The following is a 27,397-nucleotide window of genomic DNA, read 5'->3' as shown; positions in this document are numbered from 1 at the left end:
TTCTGACTACTTTTAAAGTACTTACAGAAACAAGCAGCATAGTTAAGTTTGGTTTACTTAAGTTTAGGTAAGTTTCAGCAAGCAGACTAACAAAATGATACCTGTATAATCACATGAGAGTGTATATCCTAGTTGGCTACTTGTCATATTCCTCCATGAGCTGGCATGATCTATTATATTAGTTTATGTATGATGTGAAATTGTATTGATTACTAAACTTACACTCAAAAAAATGAATGAGGTGGATTGTTCAGTGTATATTAATTATTTATTTTCATTTTACTTAAAATATATGTTTTTGTTAAGTTAACATATGTTTTTCTAATCAAGTCTACGTAATTGTGTCTATTATTCAACGTACATAATACTAATGTGTTACTTGATCGCATAACATTTAAGTTAAGTCAATGAGGATCGATATACCTTGTATATCCACAAGGTGGCAGTAATGCAAAAACAGTTGTAATGAAACCGCGCAGAACAAGAAGGTTTCACGGCTTGTGCCTGCTCATGCGCAAGACTTCAAATTTAACTGAAAAAGGCTGTTTTGGCGCCAAGCTGCTGTTTCTTTGAGAGGTAAGACCACTTTTTTCTTTGACTATGTTGTGTAGTATCTATATGTCCAGCATGGTTATATTTTGCGTTTGTCTTACAAGACATGTTATATCGTTTGCGTGTGCTTGTTTTACATTAGTTTTACTGGGTCCTGGACATGCTTATTTTGTGGACTGTGTAAGAAACATTTTTATTGTTTTTTGTTTTATTAAGGGATTAGCTACAGGGGTTCATGGGGTTATTCTTTCAAGGGGTTATTTTTCCATTTGCTTTCTTGGGATTCCTTTTCTGTAATCCGAGAGTCGGAAATATCGAATAGGATAGCAAGGATAGCATAAAGTGACATTTAAAATCCAAAAAGTCAAGGGCGAAAGCCACTGTGACACCATTGTTCTGCTCTATCAGTAATCTGTATTATGTAAAAATGGTCTGTAAATACAGCATGTTTCCTAGCGGAGTTATACATATCAATGTAGTTATAAATTACAGTTTGTGAAAGTACACACTTAATTTTTTTAATAAAATTATTCAAGACATATGAGTGGACAGACAATGGAGGTCGACAGACCTGGTGATAATTGCTTCTATAGAAAGTTAGCACATGGCAGTGTCAATCTCTTGCTTTTCTTCTGAGTAGTATTTTATTTAGTTGTAATTCAAACAATAATTTGCTTCTTGAAATTAAGTAATGAATTTCTTGTTTTACTTTATAAATCTCAGATCCTGCCTTTACCTGCTCCCTCCTATACTGATGTGGTGTATGTGGTACTGCTGAGCTTGTATGTGGTATGTGAACTGTTATACTTTTAAAAACAAAACTGTTTTATAAGTTAAGTTTTCTTTTGTGACCCATCCCATGCCCCTGTTATTTCTTCTCCACATCTGAACCATGGTAAAGGTTGCAGTTCAAGGGCCTGAGGCATGAAATTCTTTTCAGATCAGCTGTGATCAATATTTTTTGGAACTTGATAAATAACAATAAAAGCTGTAATGGCTCCATTAGCATTTTGTGTAAATGTTTGTGTTAAAATTATAGCTTTAATGAGGTCTTACTACATTAGTTTTAGTTTGTATATGTGTACATATAGTATGTATATTTACAGTACAGTATGTTGTGTTTGTTGACATATTTTCAGGTGGAAGCAGAATATGTGAGGATTACTACTGCTGCACATGTTCCAAGGCTTTTTACACAACTTGACCAATACACTGACCAGCTCATAAAAGTCTTCAAGAAAAAAGGAGGCGTTGCAGGGAAGAAAATTAGACAAACTTTGGCCCCAGCCACACAGGTGCGTTATTCTGTTGGTAGCAAAATATTATGGCTAATAAGATCATTTTCAAATTTAAACAGCTAGTGTATGGTAGCTGCACAGTGCACTTACATTTATATTAAGCAAGACAAAGTTTGGTACTCAAAACGTTGGAAAATTTAAATTACCTAAACATATGTAAAATCTGATCCCTTGATTTAGGTTAAACCAGAAGTGAATGTTTTTATGTTATGTTTTGAATGCAAAAAAGATGATGTATTAGTTTGTCTTTACCTCCATTATGGACACACTGCTCCCCGGGCGCCTGCTTAGTGGGCTGCCCACTGCTTCACTGAGTGAATGGGTCAAATGCAGAGAAAAACAAGTAATTTCCCCATGGGGATCAATAAAGTATCCATTATTATTATTATTATTATTATTATTATTATTATTATTATTATTATATATAATGTGGTGGAAACCCTGCCCAACAGGTTAACTATTCATGTCCATGTGATGATTAGTTGGTCTTGTGTACATGTCTATCTGTGCAGTGGCTATGTCATTCATTTTGCGTATAATGTGAGTTTCTGTCATCCTAAAGTATATCTGTTTTCTCTTCCTGTATCTCTGCCACTCTCTACAGAAGGAAACCATTGAAAAGGGGAGGGAGTGTGTCCTCAGGGCACTACCTTTTTACCTGAATGAAGACCCAAGCATCCTCTTCAAAGAATAATTGGTTGGTAATTTTAGTTTAGTTTTTTATCTGTATTAAACCAAATTTTGAATAACTAATGTTGTTGCATGTTGTAATGTTGTTGTTGTTGTAATTTGCATGGAACCTGTTTAAATGTTTTGGGAAATCTTCTTGTATACCCAAACTATTTATATTTATCGTTGAATCTGTAGTCTAAAATAGTGGCGCACTGGGGTGCATGTTCCTAATATTGTGTTTACGTCATTAAAGGGTAGCTTTGGCCCTTTTTCTTTCTTTTTTTTAAAACTGGATGCCATTTTTCTATGTTTTTGCGTCTAAGCTACAGCTGTTCAGAGGGAGCTGGAACAAATTACCCTTGCTATCTTTACCATCGAAAGAGCTGATGCCAGCACTCCTCCAGCCGATGTGGGTATAACCATCTAGTGTGTCCTGCATGACCTGGAAGACCTGGCCTCTGCATGTGCACTCTTAATGGGTGGGATATATGCACTGAATCTCAGTTAACCTCAAGACTGAAAGCTAAGAGACAATCAAAAGTATTGAGATTTAAAGGATTTAATTGAGAGATGATACTGCACCAGAAATGTTGAAGGGTGGTGTGTATATTAGCGTTCAAGGCATATTGTTATGAGGTGGAAATATGTTCATATTCAGTTTGTGTTACATTGTGTGCATTGTAAAGGTAATTGCAATACATACTAAAAATAAGGGTAAGTTAGGAGGTTGATCCCAGATCATCATACTAAATGTTGTTCCAGGATCAACATTGCAAGTGACCAATCAGAATGTTGTGACGTCATACTTTTGCGACTTCGGGAAAAACCGGCGTAAAACAAAAAACTGTACTTAAGCTGCGTGAAACCGCCTCTGTCCGCCGATCAACTGACCCTAACCCTAACCCTTTAATAAACAGTAAGCAGAATTGATATTGTCCTTGCAACATTGGAATTTCATAAATGCACAAATGGCTTGGAATAGAATAACGTCACAACAATGTGATTGGTCACTTGCAATGTTGAACCTGGAACAACATTTTCATGATGGTCTGGGAACAACACCAACACGAGGATATCAGATCATCCAAGTTGGGAATGCAGGATGAATGTATATTTTGTGGACTTTTAAAGACGAACAATTGTTTCCATGTTAAAATGTTTCCATCTGAAGTTTTTTGCCCAAACACTGGTAAAATAAATGTTGACAGTGGCGAGTGTTAAATGGTTACTGCTGTGCTGTTGCAAAAAAACTGAACGCTGACAAGCTGTTTTATTGTTAGACCATAATGTTGGCATGTTTTGTTAAAGTTTTATTTGGGATGGTGATGTAATTTTCTTTGATTGCTAATATCAGTGGACTATTTATTATTATTATTGTTGTTGTTGTTGTTGTTGTTGTTACATAATTTTTTTTTTTTTTTTTAAATTGTGGCTGTTGAGGTGGACACTTCACTTTGCATTGTTAAAGGAAAGCACTTCATTGGCATTGTGTTACTGGACTGACCCTAAGCAATCATTGCAAATAGCAACTTTGCTATCCATTTTAGACACTAAAAGAAAAAAAACACTCACAGACCTTACTAGCATCACATGTGCATAACTCAAGTGTCATCTTATCAATGTGTTATGTGATCTTCAATGCGTTTTTTTTTCTTCTATTTCTGGTAGATACAGACATTTAATTTAAAGTCTTGATGTTGCATCTGTCTACATACTGTTAATTACTAACCCTAATGAGCTGTTGTGTTTTATTTTGGACTGGGTTTACACAAATGCTCACTGAATGTGTTGGCAATAAAATAAATTTTAAAAAATAAGTTGGATGTACTTAATTCATTTGTGTGGAACCTGTTGACAAAATAGATTTATGTAAAACTAATTAATAAAGCACAAGGTGGCTGAAAATATAATATTTGAATTAATCTAACTTAAATTTAACATTTTACTGCCACAAATAAGAAATGTGTTGAAGTAACTAATCTAAACTATCTAACCTGAAAATATATCATCTATGTTCATACAACATAACTTGATTTAGTTAGTCTTAAATATGTCTTGTTAATCTTAAGTAGTTTTTTTAAATTAGATGAACTAAAGATTTTTGCTTTAAACTAACATAATTCAATTTCGTGGAACCTGTTGACAAAATAATTTTAATTAAAGTCAACGTTTCATTTTTTTTGAGTGTACTGATAGCCATCAGTTAATCACGTAAAGGTAACTGACATTAGCTGTTATCATTATACTCATACACTGGTAACAGGAATACACTGGTCTCCCAGCTGTTGTGCAAAAAACATGACAGTACATGTAAGAGTGCAACATAATAAAGTAGTATATGACACTATGCCTTGTGACTTTTTTTGATCAATACTAGCTTGCAGACATTACCTCAGTATAACTGTGCACAAATGCAAGCAGCATAATGAAGACTCCAGTTCCATTAACCGCCATGAGTAATAACAAAGAGTATTTGTTAGTATTTCAAGAGTAAAGTTTCAAGTGCAGAGCTTAATTTATACTCAGTGCACGCTGCTGATCTCGCTCATGCGGAATTTATTTTGCCACATATTTCATCAGGAAGGGCTTCCGGCATTTAAAAAAATAAAAAATAAAATCTGCTAAATCAAACATGCGGAGCTACCTGCTGTGGTGTGGTGACCTCTAGGGAAAAGCCAAAAGTTTGGGGTTTCTTTTTAACCCATGTATCTCATATGAAGGTTCCTTACCTATAAAACATTTCACTCATGTTGCCTCCTATCTCGTATTTCGCTCATTCATGTCATTCTAACCTCCAATAATTCCTTCGTTGATTCACAAAGAAGCAAGTTCGGGAAAAAAAACAATTATCATCGTGGAATTTGGAGGCACCTGAAAACTTGTATATACATTATAAAAAGGTTACAAAACATGCTGAAAAGGTTGATGGCATCTGTTTAGAGGTTGTACAGTATCACAAAGAAGCTCTTTGGATTATGGATGGGATATACTTAGAGTAAGCACATGAGCTTGGCAGTAAAAGGGTCACCATGGACACAATAAATCAGTTTCCTGGAACTAATAGCAGGATGTATGATGAAGCAAGTGGGGGATTTCATCAATTGTGTTCACTAATACCAAAGTATTTGGCAGTGTTAGTGGGAATAACATCCCAGTTATTGAAATAGAATACATTACTGCTCGGTGCTACATGTAGATACCCCTTGATGGCTAATCCTGTTTTCCTCAGAAACAGCTGTTGACAGATAGTGAGACTAGTCGAGGTCTCAGTCTATTTACATAAAATAAGGGATTGTCTGTTTTCTAAAAGGACATTAGGATTGACAATAACACCTGATTAATATAAAAAGCAAGCAAATACCAACACAATCTATTTTGCACACATCATTTCACATTTACACCTGCACACAGCTTTGTACACACACCAGCGGCAGCACAAATTATACACACACACACACACACACACACACACACACACACACACAGGCAGGTATACTTTTTTAATGCAAATTGTGACTTGCAAGCATGAATTCCTAATGCAATTAGCTGACTGAATCCATAACCCTAACATATGTATCAGCTAATACAGTTAGAACTTAGGTCTTTGCTTCCATGTCTGCTCACTTAATGATATTATGGTTGATTCTATAGTTTGATCCAGCTATCAATGTCAATCATGTTAGCACTGCTCAAAGCACCAAGCCCTTCAGGGGAAATGGCACTGGAGGGACGGGGAAGAGAGAATGGCTGGCAGCTTTCTAATGCAATAGACCTGCCAGAACTGAGAGCTTTTTATTACATTAATATGTTCCTGGATAATTCTATCTCATCTCCTAATATGACTTAGCCTAAAAACCCAATTAAAGTCTAATTTATCCGATCACCTCAATCGGAGACGGTGATGTGAGGGCGTTCAGACAGCCATGTGCTGGTTGCTCGCTACCGCCCACAGAGGATTCTGTTTCGTCTCCGTCCCCAGACCAAAGAAGTTAGAATGGCGAGTACGGCATGCAGCTTCTATTATAGCTACAATTGGCACAATTGGTAAGCACATGGAACAAGAGTCTCATCATGGGACTTGCTGTTATCAGATGCACAAGGAGGTGTTATGCATATTACTTCAAAGATTTTAGGAGATATAATAAACTATTTAACAGTGTGAGAATAGAAGCTGACGCAAGTGAGACATCATTAGACTTAATGATTCAGTCGGATTGACTTTTACATCAGTGAGATTTTTCTTGCAGATTTTGACAATCATTGCTGTACTTGGCAAGCTTTTTACAAACACTGCAGAATCCATCAATCTATTTTCTTAACCGCTTATCCAATCCAAGGTCACAGGGGAGCTGAAGCCCATCCAAGACAGCGCTGGCCATGAGGTGGATAACACCCAGGACAGGCAATTCTATCACAGGGCTAACACAGAGAGACAGGCAACCATTTGCGCTCAGTTCCACACCTACAGCCTACTTGCAATCACCCATTAACCTAACATGCACCTCTTTGGACTGTGAAAGTAAGTCACAGTATCAGATGGAAAGTGTACATACAAACTCCACACAGGAAGGTCCAGGCAATCAGGAGAGCACAAGACACTTCTGTCTGTGAGGCAAGAGTGCTAACTATTGCACCATTGTGCTGTGATGTGCAATTGCTCTGATCAATCAGTGGAAAACTTTATTTATTTATTTATTTAACCACATGCCAGGTGACTGGAGAGTCAAAGGGCCAATCTTTTATCTTTCAAAAGGAGTTTGGCATGAGGGGTTAGACACCCTTGTGATCTTTGTTTTCTGCTGCCATCAACTCTTTGCTTAAAAAGTATGTCAGTGCCTAAAGAGAAATAGATGTATATTTTGGTGAGATGCAGAAATACAAGGAGATCACCTCAGCTGTTGAGGTTACCCTTAAGCTGTGTCCACACATGATGCAATTTGCAGCATACGTAGCAACTAAACGTCATGAAAGTGAATGACATTCGACAAAATGCTGGCGTTAAAAAAATGCTGACAACAGATCTCCAGATATAAAAATTTTCAGCTTTGAGGCATCCAATTAAAAGTGGCTGCCAATGAGAGCACAGGATACTGTTAATTGACATTCAGTGTGATCTTGTAGTAAATACATTATAGGGATATTGAGGCAACCGGCGTCCAGAATGTCACGATCAACTGGCAATCAACTTCAAAGCAACCAGCAAATTGCTTCCAGTGTGGACTTCAGCTTTATATCCTTCATGTCCATCCCAGGAACCCTTCAAGTCAGTTGATTCCAGAACCTAATTAGTCTGAGTTATTTAAGGAGTCTTCTGTTTGGCTCAGGTGTGGCAATCACCATCGCCATGCCATGTGACTAATCTCTCTGTGGCGATAACTACAAATCAGCCAGCTGAAAAAGAGAACGCAAGAGAGACAGAGTAAGAGAGAGAGCAGGACGAAAAAGAAGCATTATCACTTCTACAGTTATAGTGTAAAAGATGCAAATAGCTTCAAGGTCTGAAAAGTGAAGCCAACATAGAAGTGTCTTAAACCTGCATTCTTTTAATCGCAACTAAGGGGCAATACTTGTGCAAAGGTCGTACAGAAGTCTGTAGGAAAACAGCTCTCTGTCCTGAACTCAATAAACACTTTCATGAGGAGTTTAAGCGTTAGTCACTCATTTTGTGTCATATTGGAAAAAAAACAAACACACCTGGTACTTTTTGTTTAAATGTTTATTTAAATAAAATGTTGGCTTTTCTATATGTTAGAAAGGAGGATTATCCATGTATGAAGGTCATTCTGTGCATTTTTTTATATTTTAATAGCACATTTCATTAACTGCATTAAAATATCTGTATTAATTGTTTCATTATATGGATGTCTAATGTCTCCTTGCACACAAGGGTGGCTGACACGTCATGTCAGATAAAAACAGGAAGGCCACTGCAGACATGATAAGTACTGAATTCACTATTCTATGACAATTACATGATCACATTTTGCTCAGTAAGTGTTTAAAAACCTACAGCGTGATCATTGATCACACGTCATCCTCATCATTCTACATCTGTCTCTTTTGGAAAATATTAATATAAAAATTTCTTACACACAAAGCTGTGAATTCAAAGACTATTTCTAAGACTTTTAAGTCCAAGGACAATAACTCGAACCAGAAAATTGCACAATTTCAACAAATACCATCACAGGAGGGAATATAAGTTATAAGTATATATAAGTTTGCCTCGATGGCCAGCACAGTCTGAAGCTGAAGGAAAAAGCACCTGTGGGAGTCTGTGGAATGACTGGAGGTTGTAAACATAAATTCATGGCCAAATCAGCAGAAGCTGCACTGCACTGAGTCAGCATTGTATATACCTGACCTTAATGAAAGCATTGCATACCTTATGTAAAGCACTTTGAAGGCAAAAAACCTTTTCATGACTCACCTCTTCATCAAAGATTATTTATTTTTATTATACATACATGCGTTTGTTTTGCACTATAGTATAATTTCAAAAATGGGCAAAGAAAGACAACATGTGAAACAAATGATGCTGGAACCAAGCATGACTTGTTGTGCAACAGGATTGAAGAGCGACTGCTCATAGCTTCAGCAAAATTGTTTGTCTTTTGTATATAAAGCGCAGAACAAATTAACATAGCAAATCTTCAACTATAGCTCTGTTGTATGTTTGGCAAAGTGCTACAGTTATTTTTTTGATGGAGATCCTTCTTCTTAGACTGCGTGGGCTGCTTGCTGCAGGGACTCTTTTAGAGATTTGGTCCATCTGCAGGGAGGTGGCCTTGTTATCACAATGGACGACATTCGCTGCGGGTTAGCTGCTTCAGCTGTCTCCAACTCAAGCTCAGAAAGAAGGGGTGGGAACAAACATGTCCTCTAGGTGTCCTAAGGGCTTTAAATAAACTAACAGTTTTTACCTAGATGTTCAGGCCAGTCTCCTACAGGGGCTACATCTTCGAGCCAGGCTTCAACAGCTGAGAAAGCTAAGTTGCTCGAAGTAAGTGGTTTGTTGGAGCACAGTGGATGGCGCATTAGGTGTTGACAGATGGGAGGCAGAGCATGGGACACTGTAGGGAACCAGTGATTTATAGCTAGGTCTAGGACATCTAATGTGGTGTAAGTGCTGAGTCTGAAGGGACCGTGATGAGAGGACAATTGGAAAAAGGGAAGGAATAAACAAAGGAAATAAGTAAAAAGAGGACATAGGTGAGAAGTTACTGTCATGGCAAAATCTGGCAAGGTTTTAACAAGGAAATCAGGTGCTTATCAAAGGTCCACAACCTAGTAAGTCAACATTTCAACAGTACTCATGAACTCAATAATATAACTTAAAGTACTGGGTGTGCACAGCTCTGTGTATCAGATGAATCTGTCCTTTCACAGCACAATCAGATCCTCATGGCACACATCTCTACAGGTGTGCTGAATGCAGATGGTTTTGTATGAAACCCCACTGTGCTGTGTGAAACAGATTAAGTTATTTTATCACCAGCAGAGGTGTGGTAATTACTGTACATTTATGTGCTGCTGATTATTGTCAAAAGCTATGGTGTGCGTCTGATCTTAAGACAATGGAAAGCCAGTTATTTAATTGTTAGTCTTGGAGAGGGAGAAATTAAACAGAAATTTCATGCTGATTAAAGTGCTCATGACTGAAGTAGTGCTGTGAAAATATGTTGGTTTTTTTAAACATTCTGTTAAAAACTTTTTTAATAGAAAGTACCGTGCAAAAGTCTTAAGCCACCCCTCATTTTTTTAAATATTTTTCTTCCAAAGAACCTGATGTAACTTTTTTTTATGATCTTTAGAAATAGTTCTTCAGGATTTCTGAGGAGAGGTTTTCTTTAAACATTAGGTCATTTTGACCTAATGACTGACTGACCATCTGAAAGTGGTCAGTCATTGCACTTGACCACTTTCAGATGAATGTTTGTTGTATAAAAAAACAACAACAAAACCCCAAACAGAATGTAACAGGAAACACACACAGTGGAACACTATCAGCCATGGATTGACCTCACATAGACCGCACATGTTTTCAATCAATCAGCTGCAGCTACGGATGGGTATCGAAAACCGGTTCTTGTTGAGAACCGGTTCCCACTGTTTCAATTCCTTGGAATTGTTTGCCATTTTTGCAAAGGATTCCCTTATCGATTCCAGTCGCCCCGAATGACGTCACCACATTGCAGAGCATCATTTACCTGGCAGGAAACACGTCGCCTCAAAACTTTAATTATACTTTACGAGAACGGATGACACAAGGGCAACTTGCAATACTTGCTAAGTAGATATTTTATTTAAGAGAGGAAACACTACGAATATGCAAAAGCATTTGCATATTTGTTTGTGGTCAAAGGCTTGCACCCATTTGCCACAGCAGATTCGCTAAGTGAATGTGATTAATTGTAGGCAGGGACATTATTGGATATTCTTGTGTAATTGCTACAGAATAATTTATGTTATACTTTGTTATTGCTACAGACGAATATTTATTTTATTGTTTTACATTTACAATTTTTTTCCTAGGGACCCTGTGACACCCCATTGAAAAGCCGTAGGCTGTGGATCTCTTAAGATCTCACTGTTGGGTTTGTAAGGCCATGTTACTCCTAAATTTCTATCTTGTTCAAAGAGAAGAATAAAATCGTTAAACAGAATCGAAAATGGAATCGGAATCATGAAAATCTTATCAATACCCATCCCTAGCTGCAGCATTTCCCAATTTAATAGCCAAATGTAAAGAAATGGTGGCATAAGAGTTTGTTATTTGAATAAAAGATTCCAAATTTTATTGTTTTGTCATTTAACAACAGAGTGTTTGTAGCATCATAAAAATTAAATAGAAAACCAGAATCAAAACAAGAAAAGGCACTAATACTAAGCAGGAAAAAAGAATGAGAGAAACAAAATAATGTTCTTGTACTTTGTGTAGAAGCTTAAAACCGAACAGTCTTTGAAGATAAAGTAGTGTCATCAGACACATGGGCATTAAATTGTTAAAAATGAGGAAATCAAAAGGGAGACTTGGTGGTGTTATGACCAAATAAGGATTAATGAAATTAAAAGCAAACAGAGAGAAAGAAATGTGGTGCAATTCCCTATAGGGTTCATCATGAACAATGTTTTTCCAGCTCCTTTTGTGCTATAACTTTGTGAAAAACATACAGGAATTATATCGATTTACACTGCATGTACACTTTGTGTTTACGGTGATAGTGATAGATCCGATGGTTTGCTATTAATTCACAGTCAATGCTGTGTTGAGTACATAGAGCAGCGTCTACAAAAACTAAGTGTAAGTTAATATTCAAGCAACAAACCCCCAAAATCTGACCTAGTCCCCCAGCAGAAAATTCTGGTACACTATTAAGACTTAAAGTGTGCTGAGCTAAATTCACTCCCCTTGCATTTGTTGCAGCTGTATTTACAGCAAGCTGAAGATTTTAGAAAAAAAAAAGAGCACCTCAGAGAAGCAAAAGAACAAACTTTGCTGAAACACGTTTCATTATAATCACACTGTGTGATTTCATTAAGTAAGAAAACAAACTTTAAAAATGGTGACCCTGTGGTCGGGTCAGGATCCTTATGCCCTGAACAGGTTCAAATCCTGGCAGCCTCAGCCATTTGGTGCGTGTTATTCCCCTGGTCTCTTTGCCCCATTTCCTGTCTCTCTTCACACCAACTGTCAAATGAAGGCTTAACATGCAAAAGCACATATTTTTTTGTAAGGAAGTTTGTGGACTGATGGCTGAGTGTTGAGCTACTCAGCCATCAGTTGCCAACGCTGATGGCCGAGCATCTAGCCAGACTGACACTTTTCATCTGAGACAAAATGGTCTGAGGTCGAAACTGCAGTATTACAAGGCCACAGGGTACAAAATCACACTAGAAACCATTTTGGGGGTTCGGCAATGTTTTGTTTTTCTCTTTTCCAAACCTGTCTTATATATCACCAGTAGATAAAGTGTAGCAAAATACTGTTGGCACCATTTATCCATGAAAATAGACAGTTGCAGAAACAGGAAAGCATTAAAGTTTGTATTTGGCAGTGCCCTCTAAAACAGAAAAAAGATAGAAAAAAAGATTTATTTTTTTTGGACTTTCCAAAATGCACTTTTTTCTTTTTCTCTTAGCCCAGAGGCTCAGTGACCACACCTTCCCCAAACACCTTTGTGCGCTCATTGATCTGTAAATTGTCTTCCCTTTATTTTAATCGTTGTTCTAACGCTATCACACTCTCATCTTCACTTTAAGACAGTGACAGGTAAAGGAAGGAAAGGATATTATCTGTGTGTATGTAATCGGTTACGCAATTGTTGACTGAGCATTCTACATGGCAACTCCCGGCGGAGCCGCATGAGCAAGACGGCCATCAGTCTCACGTTAATGATCGTCCTACCTCACATCTCCCGTTTAGTTTTATGTGCCACATCCAGCTAACTGTGACATTTGTGTGCTTGCTATCACACTCCCTAAATCCTTCTCTCTGCTGCTCACCGTTTTGTCGAGTTGCCCCCTGTTCACCTGCCATGGCTTCTAGCTATGGCTATATTCTGCCCAGGCTCCCTTGACCCAGGCTGGCAATGCATTACTCCCCAGATCAATTGATAGATTGGCCCTGTCTGAGCTGCCGTAACTAAATCAGCTGCTCCTGATGATTCAGCACCAGCAAGGGAGCCGGGCCTGCTGTCACCAATCACAGATCACCAGCAGCTGAGACAGGTATGGACATTCTCCTGTCACTTGAACCTAATTTATTGCCAGCTACCACATTGATTAACCTTGTGCTGTGGTTGAAGCTTCCAATAAAAATTTGTGTGTTGTGAGGCAGAGGCAATACGTGGGAGATTGTATGAAAAGGAGGAGGAAACATAAAGGCAACTGGATGTTTACATTACTTCAACAAACTTTGAACAAAAGGAAACACTACACCGCCAGGAGCAGGTGGGTGGCTTTTGTTCCATTAGGCAATTTGTTTCATCATGAAAATAAAGTCTTTGAGAACCAAGAAACTTTTGATGTACAAGTGCTCCTTATTTGTTTATATGTATACACACACACACACACACACACACACACACACACACACACACACACACACACACACACACACACACACACACACACACACACAATAAAAAGTGTGGTCACCTACAAACCAAACTTATCCACAGACTTCTGACTTCACCTTAAAACTGAATCTGTTATATGTGAAGCTGCTTTAATGTGATGACTCACAGATCCTATGGTGTCCAAGTGCTGCCAGCTGCCACTAAAAGCTGTTTTTATTTATATATGTTTGACTCAACTTAGCGAACGTGTAAGGCAAATCGAACCTAAAGCTGCAGTTCAGGTTTGCATTCAGTTACTTGTTTCTTTTCCCCTCCCTGCCCTCTGCCATTTCCACTGACTGTCTTGTCATATTCAGGCACTTCCATCTGCCCTGTGGTAACCCTGAGCCTTCCTGCCTTTCCAGGTCACCTGATTTCCCACACCTACATGGATCGCCATTTTCCCTTGGCCTGCACCAACTGTTTCTTGTAGCTCTGTAACCTTGAATGCCATTTGTGGCCTCCTGCATCTTTTTGGACCCTGCCTGTTGCTGATCTCTACCTGCCATCTGACATGCCATCTGAAAAAGGAAAAAAAAGATTTTTCCATTCCAAGCAATGAATGTTACTGCCTTATGGTATAGGTTCATATAATCAGTCATGAAAAGTGGCCTGTTTTAATACGGCTCTGAAACAAATAACGCTTTTTCATTTACACTTAATTCCTAACACTTAATTATTTTACACGAGAAAAATAAGAACAATTTTATTTAGTAAATCACAACTTTGTAAATCTTACAAATCTTACAGTATAACATAAATATAATAGTGTTTGATATTTACGGTCTATATAGGTTAAATGTGGCAGATTCACATACCTGCCTCTGCCTTTTACAAATACCTTCAAACATTTCAACTGTTTGATCAGTGTTGCTCGGTCATGTGCTTAAATTCTGAGTCTAATGCCATGCATGAAAGACTACTGAATGGCTTCCCTAGAACAGGCTGTTGATGAGCTTTAAAGGGCCTCGGGTGATGATTTCTTACTCAAGGGAATGAAAGTTAATTCCTTAGAGAGAACTCTTTTGCTTTTTGTAATCAAATACATCAAAATCTAAATTTAATATAAGTCTTAGCAAAGCTTCACTTTTAATTTAATTCATTTGACAAATTTGCACCTTTTTAAGAGCCCCAATCTTTATTAAATAATGCACTTTATAAGCAGAGCTAAAGTAACATCGTCATCAATGTTCAGTCTTAGCTCAGCTGTTGATTTAACCTCATTGTGGATGCTGAGCAGAGAAGTGGAGGCATTTTGTTCTTTGCGTCTCTATGATTTACTCTGTGCTCGTGCTAGGACAGCCAGGGGCTGTCAACAATCTCCCAGCTGTACCCTCTAAAACACAACTCATGGGGCTAATGAACCAAGGCACAATTACTTTAGCAAAAAGCTGCTTTGCCTTAAGAGGGGGAGAGGGCATCTTGAGTGTTCATAAACACTCACTTGATTATAGTTTCTTCAAGTGTAAATAAAACAAGACAATCACTGTGGGTATAACAATACATTGTGAGAAACAAAAGCACTGATGATAATAATAATAATATAATAATAATAATAATAATAATAATAATAATAATAATTATTATTATTATTATTATTATTATTGTTGTTGTTGTTGTTGTTGTTGTTGTTGTTGTTATTATTATTATTATAAATCCTACCAGTGGCTGGACAAAGCTGGACTTAAAGACTGCATAGAGGCACTAATCAGAGCAGAACAGGAACAAGCTCTGAGTACAAGATCCATAGAGACTGGGGTCTATCACATCAGGCAAGACCCCAGGTTCCTGGTCACATCTGTGCCAAGTATGGCCTGGAAGTCCAGTGGTCAAAATGGGAGACGCCACCTAGGGTGGTCGAGAATGACCGAGCTAAGATCCTGTGGGACTAGACGTTGTGATACTGAATGACAGTAACATCAGGAAGTAGGAACACGAGAAGATTGAGAAGCACCAAGGGCTCAGAGACGAGCTGGAGAAGATGTGGAGGCTGAAGGTAACAGTGGTCCCAGTAGTAATCTGAGGACTTGGTGCAGGCCCAAGCTAGGCGAGTAGCTCTGATCTCTGTCCAGAAGAGCGGAGTCCTAGGAACAGGTAAAATACTGCGCAGGACCCTCAAGCTCCCAGGCCTCTAGTAACACTACCAACACTATGACAACAATAACTTTAAGTACACGCTACTGTTAAATGGCATACCACAGTGTGTATATTATATATATATATATGTAATAGTTTGATCCACGTATGATGCTTCTAGTAGCCCCTGATCATATTCACATGTGGAGGATTGAAGGTTTATTAAGCCTGCTTGTTGATCAGTGGCCACTTCTAAATTTAGGGTGTTTTTTGATCTGCACTGTTAAAATACTTATTTTACAGATTAAAATGTGCTGTGATTTCAGTACTTTTCTTTTTCATTTATGTCCATGTCAGCTGCCCTGTGGTCAGCTAAATGCTCTGCCGTTCACTGAGCACAGATACACAGTAGATGCAGAAGGCGATGACTTTGTCACTTAAGGGGCAATAGTGAGTTACTGTAGTGTCTAATCTTCCATCAGTCTAACATGAAAGGAAGATACAGTAGAGCTGTCTAGAGAGCGCATTTATCTTTTATACAGCCTGTGATTTTGACCACTTGTCAATCATGTTGAAGAAGTCATTTAGTGGATGAAATAGAATATGTAACAATGGTGGAAACACTTGGAAGGGATAGACAGAGGAGTCAGACAGCTAGGATTTGCTTTTTTTTAGTCTAGCAAAGACCACTGCAATCTTTGTCTGGCCTCCAGAATCCAAACTAACCTGGTCCCTGCAATCCATCCACACAGCTTCCAAACCTACCTGTGTAAATAGAATTAAAGTTGACAGTTTTATGGCTAATAGATCTGTTTCTTACTGATTTATTTACTGTCTCATTCAATATGGAAACAACATTATGTTTAATTAACACATCATGCTTAAAGTGGTCTAAATATCTCATATACAGAGATATTAACAGAGACACACCGCTACTTCAATTTTCTTCAAACCTTACTACAAATTTTTTTAAGAAGTCAAAGGCAATAGTTAAACACAACTAAAAAAACATAACAGTTTTGGCTTCGACATCAATTCAAGGACATTTTACCCAGGACACACATACTGTACTGCAATTATCCTATTAAAACCACAGAGGAACTCTGATGTAATAACGACCATTATTAGATCCCCATTGTTTTTAGACAATGACCACGAATGCCACAACAAACATATTATATTAGCTGCACAGTAGGAAAGGCGATACTGTTTGGATCAATAGACACTTGCAGGCTGCTCATTGGTCACAAAGGGCACAATGATTCAAACACTGGCACCAGTCTGAGCAGGTAACACACACATGAAAGTCACTCAATTGTCACTGACATGGCATTCTGATCTGTGAATACAACTACACTAAATAATAATGCAGCTTTTTGGTTGTTTTTCCATACGGTAAATATTCCTCACTTTCTTTAAGGAGACAGCCTTGAGAACTGATCACAGCCTGGCCTAGATTGTTAGAGTAGTGAATGGGATGTTCAGCCTCTCAGTCCTTTTTTGGTTAATCCCAGTACTTCACACAGTCTTGTTCCCAGGAGCAGTACGATCGTTTACTTTAAATTACAACCTCATTTTTGAAATCCTGCAGCTTTCATTTGAAAAGAAACTAATGCTTCACAAAACTACCTCTGAATAACTGAAAAGAAAGGGCAGAGTATTGTTCCTTGTATCATATTAAGTACTAGCAGTATAACTAGGTAATGGTAACCCCCAAGCTGCCTTTTTTCACAGATGGTTATATGACTGTAGGCTATAATGACCGATGTTGACTCTAAGAGCCATTTTTAGTAGGTCACATGGGTATAATGCCATCATTTCTAACACAGCAATAACTCACAAGCAGTCTCGGCAAACTAGGGATTATCTAAAAAGTCATGCTGGCCTAGTAAATGTCCCAATTACAAATATATGGTCTCTATGATTTATGACAAAGACTGCCAAGTTCATTAGATCTCAATACCAATATTACACTGTCATTAGCTTCTTTTAAAAAGAATGAATGACAACGTTTTAATTTCTTTCAGTTCCGCTCTTAATTTTTTGACTGTTGAGTTGGTAGCAATAATGTGACCATACAGACGAAGAAACAGATTAAAGCCTGACACTGAAACGCAGAAAAAGTCTTGTGAGTGACAGTAAAATCCTTTGCATTCTGAAGAAAGACCTCTTTGCGACTGCAGAGCAAGTCACCAACAAAGATAGGATACTGCGATGCCATGGGTTAGTGACGTTCAACCATCATTGACTGGAAACTGGTTTGCAAATATTTCTAAAATATAATTTGGTTTGATTTCACATTCACTACTATATGTTAAGAAAAGCTACATCACTAGGGCTGCCACGATTAGTCGACTATCAAAATCGTCGACGACTGATTTAATAGTCGACGCGTCGTTTGAAGCTTTGTAAGATCCCAAAAGACACAGGAATAAGTAGCAGGATTTAAGAGTGTAATAACGGACTGAAACAGAAGATGGCAGCACTGCATGTACAAGGATGCCAGCTGCCGTTAAACCCCGAAGAAGAGGTAGCTCTGTCTCAGGATTCATAGCGCGGCCCAGCTCAGTTTCCAACAATGGCGGCAGCTAGTTAGTTTTAATATTACTCTTATTATTCTTTCTGGGTCACAAAATAAACGTTTAACATATTTTCAGGCGAGAATGTAGCTGTGTAAATCTCAAATATCTGCTCAGTTTATCAAGACCACATATTTTCAAAAGCTTTCCGACGTTTTCGGAGACGTCTGTTACCCACTAGCTCGATAGCTAGCCGGGGGCAAGGCAGGGCTCACTAGAGCCCGTGAGCTCTACAGAGGGTTGTGCGGTCAGCTGAGCGCACCATCCGCTCCGAGCTCCCTGACCTGCACTCAATCTACAGCAGGCGGTGCTGGACCAAGGCCAGGAAGATCGTGAAGGACCTCAGCCATCCCAACAACAGACTGTTCTCTCTGTTGAGGTCAGGAAAGCGATTCCGCTCCCTGAAGACCAACACAGAGAGACTGAGGACGAGCTTCTTCCCGCAGGCGATACGGTCTCTCAATCACACCACCACACAGTACTGACCCACACATACAGTTCTTACACACACTGGACATTCTGGACATTGTTTCACTTCATTACTTAAATCACGCTGCTGTTATTGTGTATATATTTATTTATATTTCTTCATACATTCTTATATAGTTCTATATTGTGTATTTTGTTGTACAGTTATTTTATTTTCAACTTTAATTTATATATTTTATCTTATTCTCCCAGTTAAATTTACCCTTCATTCTAATTTGTGTTGTACAGTTATTTCATTTTTAATCTTAATTTATATTTTATTCCTTCCTAGTTAAATTTACCCTTTTTAATTTTTCATATTTATTTCCTATCTTATTCATAGCCTTTTCCTTTTTTGTTTTCTTTAGGTCACGAGCAGTTGTCCAAGCATTTCACTACATATCGTACTGTGTATGACTGTGTACGTGACAAATAAAATTTGAATTTGATTTGAATTTGAATTTGAGAACACCGCACTCCCGGCAAATCGTTTTCAAACGCACCGCCGTCTTTCGCTACTCAGGTTAAAGATGATATATAAGTCACTTAGATAACTTAAAAATGTTATTGTTTGGCTTTTTTTCAGTATTTTATTTGTTCCTGAGTAAATCGGTTTGGCTGAGATTAAAGTTATAGTTTTTACACAGCTGAATAAACGTCAAGCAGACAACTGATTAGAAGTGTGAGATGCTCGAGAATATACTCCGGTGTCCCATTATATTTTAGATAGCAAGGAGTTTATTAAACTTCACCGAAACAATCTGCAAATTTCAATAAAAATTTAATAAACTATCATCTTGTCTTTATTTTTAGTTAGCACATACCTTAAACACTTAAAGCTTTAAGCTAATGATAGTTATAAAAGAGCAGATGCATTATTATTATGCATCTGCTCAGCATACGTTTTACGCCCAATGGATGCATGATCTGATTAGTCGACTAATCGCAAAAATAATCGGTGACTAGTCGACTATCAAAATAAGCGTTTGTGGCAGCCCTATACACCACCCATACAAGTTTTTCCACATTAATGCAAACCTTAAATTAAATGTGAGACTAATGCTCCTTTAATATAGTTGCTTAATTTAATCATTTATTTTAAAGTGAATGTGCTAGAGTGCAGATCAGGAATTAGCACAGTGTAAATGCAAAGTGGAGGGGGGAGAGAAAAAAAAACAATGAATGTCTGAATGCAGCTCTGCAGACAGATTCAGGAATAACTCGACTGTGTAAAACACACTTGGATTTAACATGATAAAAAGAGATCAGACATTTAATAGATTTGACATTGAAAGTTTCAAAAATCTTATGGGCTGCCATTTAATGGCAAAGTCTTCCAAGAACTTATTCATGTGTGCAAGGTCAATGACAGAGTATCCAAGGGCACCTACTATTTCCCTTATGTAGACACAGCTCACATGGCTCACTGTGCACAAAAGGGTGGGCTGAAGAAGAATATAAATCGGATATGTGTGATGATTAATCATTGTCTTGGTCAGCCTCATAACCTTTAAACAGTTGTGCCAGTCACAGTGTTGCATGAGAAATGGCTCACTAAATGGAGAGAAAAATTCCAGATGAGCTTCTCCAAGGATGAAAATACTACTGTTAACCTCAGGGTTTAGAGCCACAGTGTGCAGACCGATGACTTACACACTCAGTATACAGTAAATATTCAGAGATTGATAACATAACCCTTAGTTTTAAGCTGTAAAGGCAAACATTTGTGAAAACCTTACTTTTTTGGCCTCACATTGTTGGATACATGACCATTATTATATGTTCAGTTAGTACTCTGATGTAGGGCATATGCTTTCCAACCACCATACAATATGTCCCAAAATACAGTACTTTTGTACACCCAGCTTGTTTTCTTAATGCTGCAGTCACACTAGGGAAAACTATGACTGTGATCATGTGCAACGAGCTTGCAGTCTCACAGTCTCAATGGTTCCTTGAAAGACAGCGACATGATGTGTGATCATTACATTTAGTCATCATTTTCAAAGTGACTTTGGTAAATCAAGAAGTATGAAATAAAAGGGCAGTAAGACAGAGTCAGCCTGAAATTGAATGGGTTCAAGTTGCCTATTACATGCTATCTGTTTGTGATAGCATGAGTGATTAATTATGATACACCGCAAAATCTGTTGCCTTCCACAGATAGAAAAAAAGAATCACATTAAACAGGAATTAACATTCACCGCCTGTTTTCAGGCTCTAGCCAGAACCTCAACAGCAACAAAAATCCTGAAACTCCTCCACAAATAGTGACATGCTTGCTGGAAGTTGCCAAATAACATTCACACTCACAGCCTTATTTCTGTATAGACATATATAGAATACAACTATCTGACAATCAGTTGAGTTCCCTACAGCAAAGAGACCCATCACAGCTGAGTTGCTCTCGTTGGTGTAGACTGCCACAGAGTGATTGCTTTTTTATATGTATATAAATGAGAAAGCAATCATTAACAAACCTTTGGGAGTCTTTTCTTAGTTGTCGCTCTTTCAGGGTATTGAATGCTCAACCTTTGGGTGACATGATTGCTGGTTCAACAGGTTGCAATCGGTCACCAAATGTGAAAACTTCAATGCAATCACCTGGCAACCACTGATTTATTCCAATTGTAAGGAGGTCGCAGTCCTATTTTTACTCCAGGGCGACTGAGCCATGATTTTCATTACTTTTAACTATATTTAGGTACAAATCCTCAAAGCGATGATAGTTTCATCACTCGTAAACATGCAGTTGTGCATTTCTGTCATTTAGTCACTTTCCATTACCTGATGGAAATGCAAAGTTATCAAAAGAGTGATATGTGCTGAAAATAGACCTGATCCTCAAGTCATCTATTCTCAGCACGTCAAAGAGCAGATTTTCACCCACACCTCGCCTCGCATAGTCTCATCTCCTCTCACCTTTGAGTCTACTTGCAATGCTCTGGGAATGAAAGCACCAAAGGCATGAGGGATGGGCAAAGAGCAATTGAAGGTAAGAATATTGCCAACATACTGTTAACGTAGCTTGCAGCAGTCTTTGGACTGCCCTGAAATATAGAGATATACAGGCTGTTGCCTTCATTTACCATCAAGGCACTTCAATTTTATTTTTATAGCCCAAAGGGGGCTTTGGGCTATATAAGGTGTACAGCTATAAGGGGGCTTTACAAGGTGTACACCTTGCAAGACCTCTATCCCTAGGACCTCAAATCAAACAAGGAAAAAGTCTATTAAACCTCTTCAAACAGAGAAAAATGCAATAGCAACAAACAATGCATCCCTCCTTTAGGACAGAGAGATTTATGCAAGAAATATCTCCAGAAATAGAGAGAAGTGTTTACTTCTAAATAAAATGTCAGCTTTACCAAGAAAAGCCAAAGATTAATAACAAGGCCTGTTTTTATTAGCACAGAAGTTTTCACTGATGTATGTGAAACAGGTGCGCACACACTAATGAACGCAGTTGCAATTCAGTTGTGAAAATAAAGCAATAAGAGAAAAACTCACATTGTTCATGTACTCGCTCAACAAGTCTTGAAGGGCCTGTCGAACGGCGTTGCATTCAGCCACGATCCGTTCACGACGGTCATCGCGTGTGCATGAAGAGTCAGCCATTAATGCAGCGCCACTGATGATGCTCTCTAAGCGCTCCTCCAGAGACGGACGGAAACGAGCCTCACTGAATGTCAGAGGGTCCAGGATGATCTTGTTCTGTAGGTCAGAAATGTAGAAGGTCAGGACAGTAATCCAGGCAAAACGGATAAATGACTCACCACTGGATGACCGGTTCCAGAAACTGTACCCAATGACAAATGGCAGTTCAGCTTTTAATCACAGACTAGTGTCTTTGACACAGACCCTGGGGCACAAGATCGGGATGGAGTAAGTTGAAAAGAAGAAGACAAAGAGCACCACACTGACCAGCCACTGTTCTGATTAAATCGTGTTTATCTAAATACAAAGGAAATGTTTTACCTCAAGCACAGCATCAAATTTCATGAAAGTTTACAACAAATTTAGGCCTTTGTTCATAAAAGGTTTTTCAAATATTGAGAGCACAAATAAAATGAAGCTGCATTTCTCTCATGAAAGGGAAGTATCCCCTCAAAAAGCCTCAAATTCTGGATGGGCTGCCATCATTCCAGCAACAATCAGCCACCATGACTAAGTCAGGCAAAACCAAGAATGCATAAAGAATATCTAACACAGGGTAGCTCGAGTTCATAAATTTAAAACAATACCCCACCCACATTTCTCTGAGCATAAGACTTGCTGAGGCTACCGAGGAGGTAACGAGGAGAAAGAAAAATTAGTGACCTGAACGTCAAAACCTTAGCATTTCAAAATCTTAGACTTTATCCTCGCTTTTATTATGATCACTACAGAAATAGAGCCCAGCTTTACAGTGTTGGCTACAATGTGAATAATGGAGCAATAAAGTCATTTATTTTAGCGATGCCTTATCTTGTATTGTTTAAGTATTGTTTAGTCTTTTGATCCTAAGGTGCTTTGGGTCTGCATAAAACTCAGAATTGCTTTTATTCATCATCTAAGCTTTAAATATATTTAATATATTCAGAGCTATAGCTCTGATGTAATTAAATGTGACTCTGTGGTATAAATGACCAGTGTTGAGTTACAGCAAAGAGCAAAGATGCACTTTTCAGTCACTCCAAACCAGTCTGACACTGGGATAGAGTGACATGTCAAGTGGAAAACTGATAGGGAATGCTGAGTTACGGACGAGCTTCCTGTATTTCATTGATATCTGGATGGTTCTATTCTTAGTTTCTCTCTGCTTCTTTACTTTTTATTTAGTTTTTGAGGTGTTGTTTACAAAGCTAACTGCATCAGCGTTTTGTGATATCCCGATCTATATCTGGATTGGAAGCATAGTCAAATTCTTTTTTAAATGCCATCTGACTCTGAGTGAAACATAAACAAAAACACTTGAATCTAAGTCTCATTTCTCGAGGGGAGATGTGTTCATTTATTTGGAAAAAATAAACCATGTATGGCACACAGAACTATTTGTCTGACAATGTCGCCATTATATCTTTGAAAATTTCACTATTATCAAAGGTTGCTGCTACATCTGGTACTTCAGATTAAGTTAATCAACTTTATACAGGAAAAACACCCCATATTCCTTCATCTCACTTGTGCAGTGGTTATTATGCTGACATTCATATCATATATTAGAGCTGTAAAATGAGAGGCAAGCAATGCAACAAAGCCCTATACAGTGAAGGTCTCAACATGAAAAGATGCAAAGAAGAAAATAACATGAATGGAAATTGAGAACATTCCCCGAGGACTCCAGTGAATTGTTATTCCACACATGGTGTCAGGTTGCAATTATCACTGGGAGTTGGGAATAGGCAGAGCAGAAATAGCAACAAATGCTGGGCTGACAAAGGCTGGGAGGATTTCAAGGTAATTGGCAATGGCTAAAGTCATCTTCCAGAAACTCACAAATGTGACTGATAGTCCCTAGTCCCTTAGTGAGTTTCAGTGTTACACTTTTCTTCCCCCCTTTTACCTAATAATCACTTACTCTGTTGTACTGCTTTGCTTCAAAGCCCAAAACCATCGTGTAAGTGAAAAATCTTTAGACAAGTGCGCACAATTATAAATAAATATTAATTAAAAAGTATTAGAACACAATCAAAAACTGCAAACTTAAAATCATCCAGATACAGTATTTGTTTCATCAGGAAATTCAAAAAGCTACCAGAACACAGAGGAGATTTGGTGTCTTTCTGGTACTGCATTCAGGATCAGAGTGATATGTCAAAATCTTTAAAAGTTTCACACTTCCTTGAAGAAGAATCTTGGCATCATGCTTGGTAAAATGTTTCCTTTAATTCCTCTTATGATGTAGTTATGTTAAACTCCTATAACACTGCTGACAAGTGTTGGCTCCTAATGCCTTCTGGTTTCTAAAAGGTCTGGAAAGATATAGAGGATAATACAGCAGCATTTTTATACAGAGCAGTCAGAGAGTCCTTACTGCAAGTTTTATAAAAGAAGAGTTCTTTTTTTCTTTAGTTAATTATACACCAGTCTCTTAAAGTCTGTAATTCTATGTGAATGTACCATTGCATTTGACAGTATATCAAGACCGGAGGGAACCTTATATTTGCCTCACTCACAGCGAGGCTATCGGTTTGACCCCACTTTAGGGCATGAACCAGAGACAGGGCACATGCCACATCAGCCTTTGTCAAGTGTGCCTTCCAGAACTTTCCAGTATTTGATGGCAACTGCTTTTTCAGAGATAGAAGTTCAACAAAGTCCTGAAGATACCACTGAAATGCCTCTAGATGCCACATTATAGTTCAAGGGTTGTGTAGTTGATTATTATGGTGTTTGACAAAGCTCTACCCACAGTGGCCCATGAGGGACATTAGTCATAACCCACTCTGTGATCGATTACCCTAATGAAGTGTGTCTGACTCAGAAAAAGTTCCTTATATTGTCCCACAGTGGATGCCAACTAAAACAGCTTGATAAAGACTGTGATATGTAACAGTCGCTGGCACACTTACAGTAACGCTACAAATTGTCAGCTACTACAAAAAGTAGTACATGAATGTGAAGGAATTTCCATATTATACCCATACAGCAATACTTTTTCACCGTCCCCATCTGTTTAAGAAATTCTACATTCCAATATGGAAACTCTTGATTTCTTGGCTAGTTCAATAGGTATCCAATAACATTTCGTCAGTCGTGTAGCTTCTGCATGATGTAGTCCAACAGACTTTTGACACCTTCATTTGAAAGACAGTTGCACAATGTTCATACACTTTTTGTCAAATTTCCTATGTTTACACTTCAGGTTCATGTACATGCGTGGCATGTTAAGTGGAAATACTTTAGGTTTCCATTAGAAAGGCCAAGAGACCACTGTAACATCTGGTCACTAAATGGTAAATGGCCTGTATTTGTATAGCGCTTTACTAGTCCCTAAGGATCCCAAAGCGCTAGGGAAACAGGTGTATTCCCTGCCCACCTTGCAAGTGTTTGTTAGCTGTCGCTGGGTAAAATCTGGAAAACCCTCCTCGTGATTGCTTTGGTTATTAGCATATTGTCACAATTGCCTATAATTTGCATGGAAGACACCAACATATATACAAAGAATGAGTACTAAGGAAACTTGAGAAAATCTGACACAAACCAGAAAGGGGAATGTTTGCAATCAAAGTAAAAGCTGTTCCTTAAATCTGAAACTAATTTAATTCAAAAGGCAGCGCTTTTACTTTGAAGGTGAATGGTTGCAATTTTGAGTTTGCATTAAACTCTTAACAGTTTCAGTACCAGTTAGTGAATAGCCAGGGAGTGTTTGCAGACTTCTGATATCTGCTAGCAATAAAAGCAATTATGTCAGCAAGTGTCACCCCTATGTGTTATCTTGAATGATCTCCAAGTCTGAGTGACTGGGGCAACTTCCAACAACAACTTATAACCTCTTTTTCTTTTTTTTTCCTAGACGAGGGACTGGTGGTTACCAGGAGGTCGCCAACCAGCCTCACTGCCTGTGGCCTTACATACATATTACATTGTTTGATTGCCATCTTGGTTAAGTACCAGAAATATGATTTCATGTTGTCACTGGAAGTTAGCTAGCAAATTTAGTAATATATGCAGTCCACAACAAAATCATTACACCATTACTGAATATGAGGGTTGAGTCGCAGCTGCACAAACAGCTAAATAATAATGGTTAATATACCAAAATGCTTTTTTATTGTTTCTGTAATGGTTAATCTACCACTATGTGCAGTCTTTAATCAAAATGATATGTTTAATGCTTAAATATAATTACGTTGTTATCCATGAATATTCAGATTTACAGTTTTATGAAAAAAAGCAGAAAAATATGGTAACGTAGGTTATTAGTTTTGATTAAGGTGATAAATTACAGTTATTCACTTACACTACTGAATAGAAAAATTGCTTTAGTGGTTGAATTTTATGCTTGATTATCTCCTGCCTTCTGAAAAAATTCCAATGTACCGGCTTAAATTAGGATATAAAAATATGTGAATTCAGTATTTTATTAGCCCAATAACTAAGAATATAAGTTCTAAATTTGACCAGGTTCTTCACAGATTTTTGAGGTATTTGTATTTTCTTGTTTTTATGACAGGTAAATGTCATAATGGTAAACGGCCTGTATTTGTATTGCGCTTTACTAGTCCCTAAGGACCCCAAAGCGCTTTACACATCCAGTCATCCACCCATTCACACACACATTCACACAGTGGTGATGGTAAGCTACATTGTAGCCACAGCCACCCTGGGGCGCACTGACTGAGGTAGTCTAATAATTTTTTAAGCACTGTATATGTGTTAGATTACAGATTTCACAGTTTATAAATACTCATGCTTGCTTTGCCAGCAAGCACACAATCAAAGCTAAACGTTTATTGCTTTAGTTATATTGTCAGAAAATATTAAACACATTTTGTTCAGTTTAAGACAACACTTCTATACCTGTTCAAATTTAAGTACACAGTGTATTTAGAAAAGAAAGAAGGCACAGAAGCACACTAATTAGTTCACAGCCTATGACCGTGCAAACAGACAGTTCTGACATGAGTAAAGAGGCAAAAAAAAGTTG

The 27,397-nt window shown here is 37.9% G+C and overlaps 1 protein-coding gene and 1 long non-coding RNA gene across 4 annotated transcripts in view; one reads left to right on the top strand and one right to left on the bottom strand.

The window, feature by feature from the left end:
• The window catches only part of ctnna2 (catenin (cadherin-associated protein), alpha 2), a 353,288-nt gene that overhangs the window by 226,932 nt on the left and 98,959 nt on the right, over window positions 1-27,397 (bottom strand). Inside the window, exon 7 of the mRNA XM_080879193.1 lies at window positions 22,276-22,479. Within this exon, the coding sequence (XP_080735319.1) occupies window positions 22,276-22,479 (204 nt within the window). The remainder of the gene's footprint in view (window positions 1-22,275; window positions 22,480-27,397) is intronic.
• Window positions 460-4,339, top strand: LOC308396396. Of its 3 annotated transcripts, none has more exons than XR_013971557.1 (5): window positions 488-576; window positions 1,276-1,341; window positions 1,692-1,847; window positions 2,455-2,547; window positions 2,846-4,339. It is a non-coding gene; the product is annotated as an uncharacterized lncRNA (long non-coding RNA). The 3 variants fall into 3 exon arrangements; XR_013971558.1 differs by lacking the exon at window positions 488-576 and adding an exon at window positions 584-732; XR_013971556.1 differs by lacking the exon at window positions 1,276-1,341 and having other exon boundaries at window positions 460-576.

The sequence above is a fragment of the Rhamphochromis sp. 'chilingali' genome, assembly GCF_963969265.1.
Source record: "Rhamphochromis sp. 'chilingali' genome assembly, chromosome: 4".
Taxonomy (NCBI): domain Eukaryota; kingdom Metazoa; phylum Chordata; class Actinopteri; order Cichliformes; family Cichlidae; genus Rhamphochromis; species Rhamphochromis sp. 'chilingali'.
This window is presented reverse-complemented; position numbering and strand designations above follow the sequence as displayed.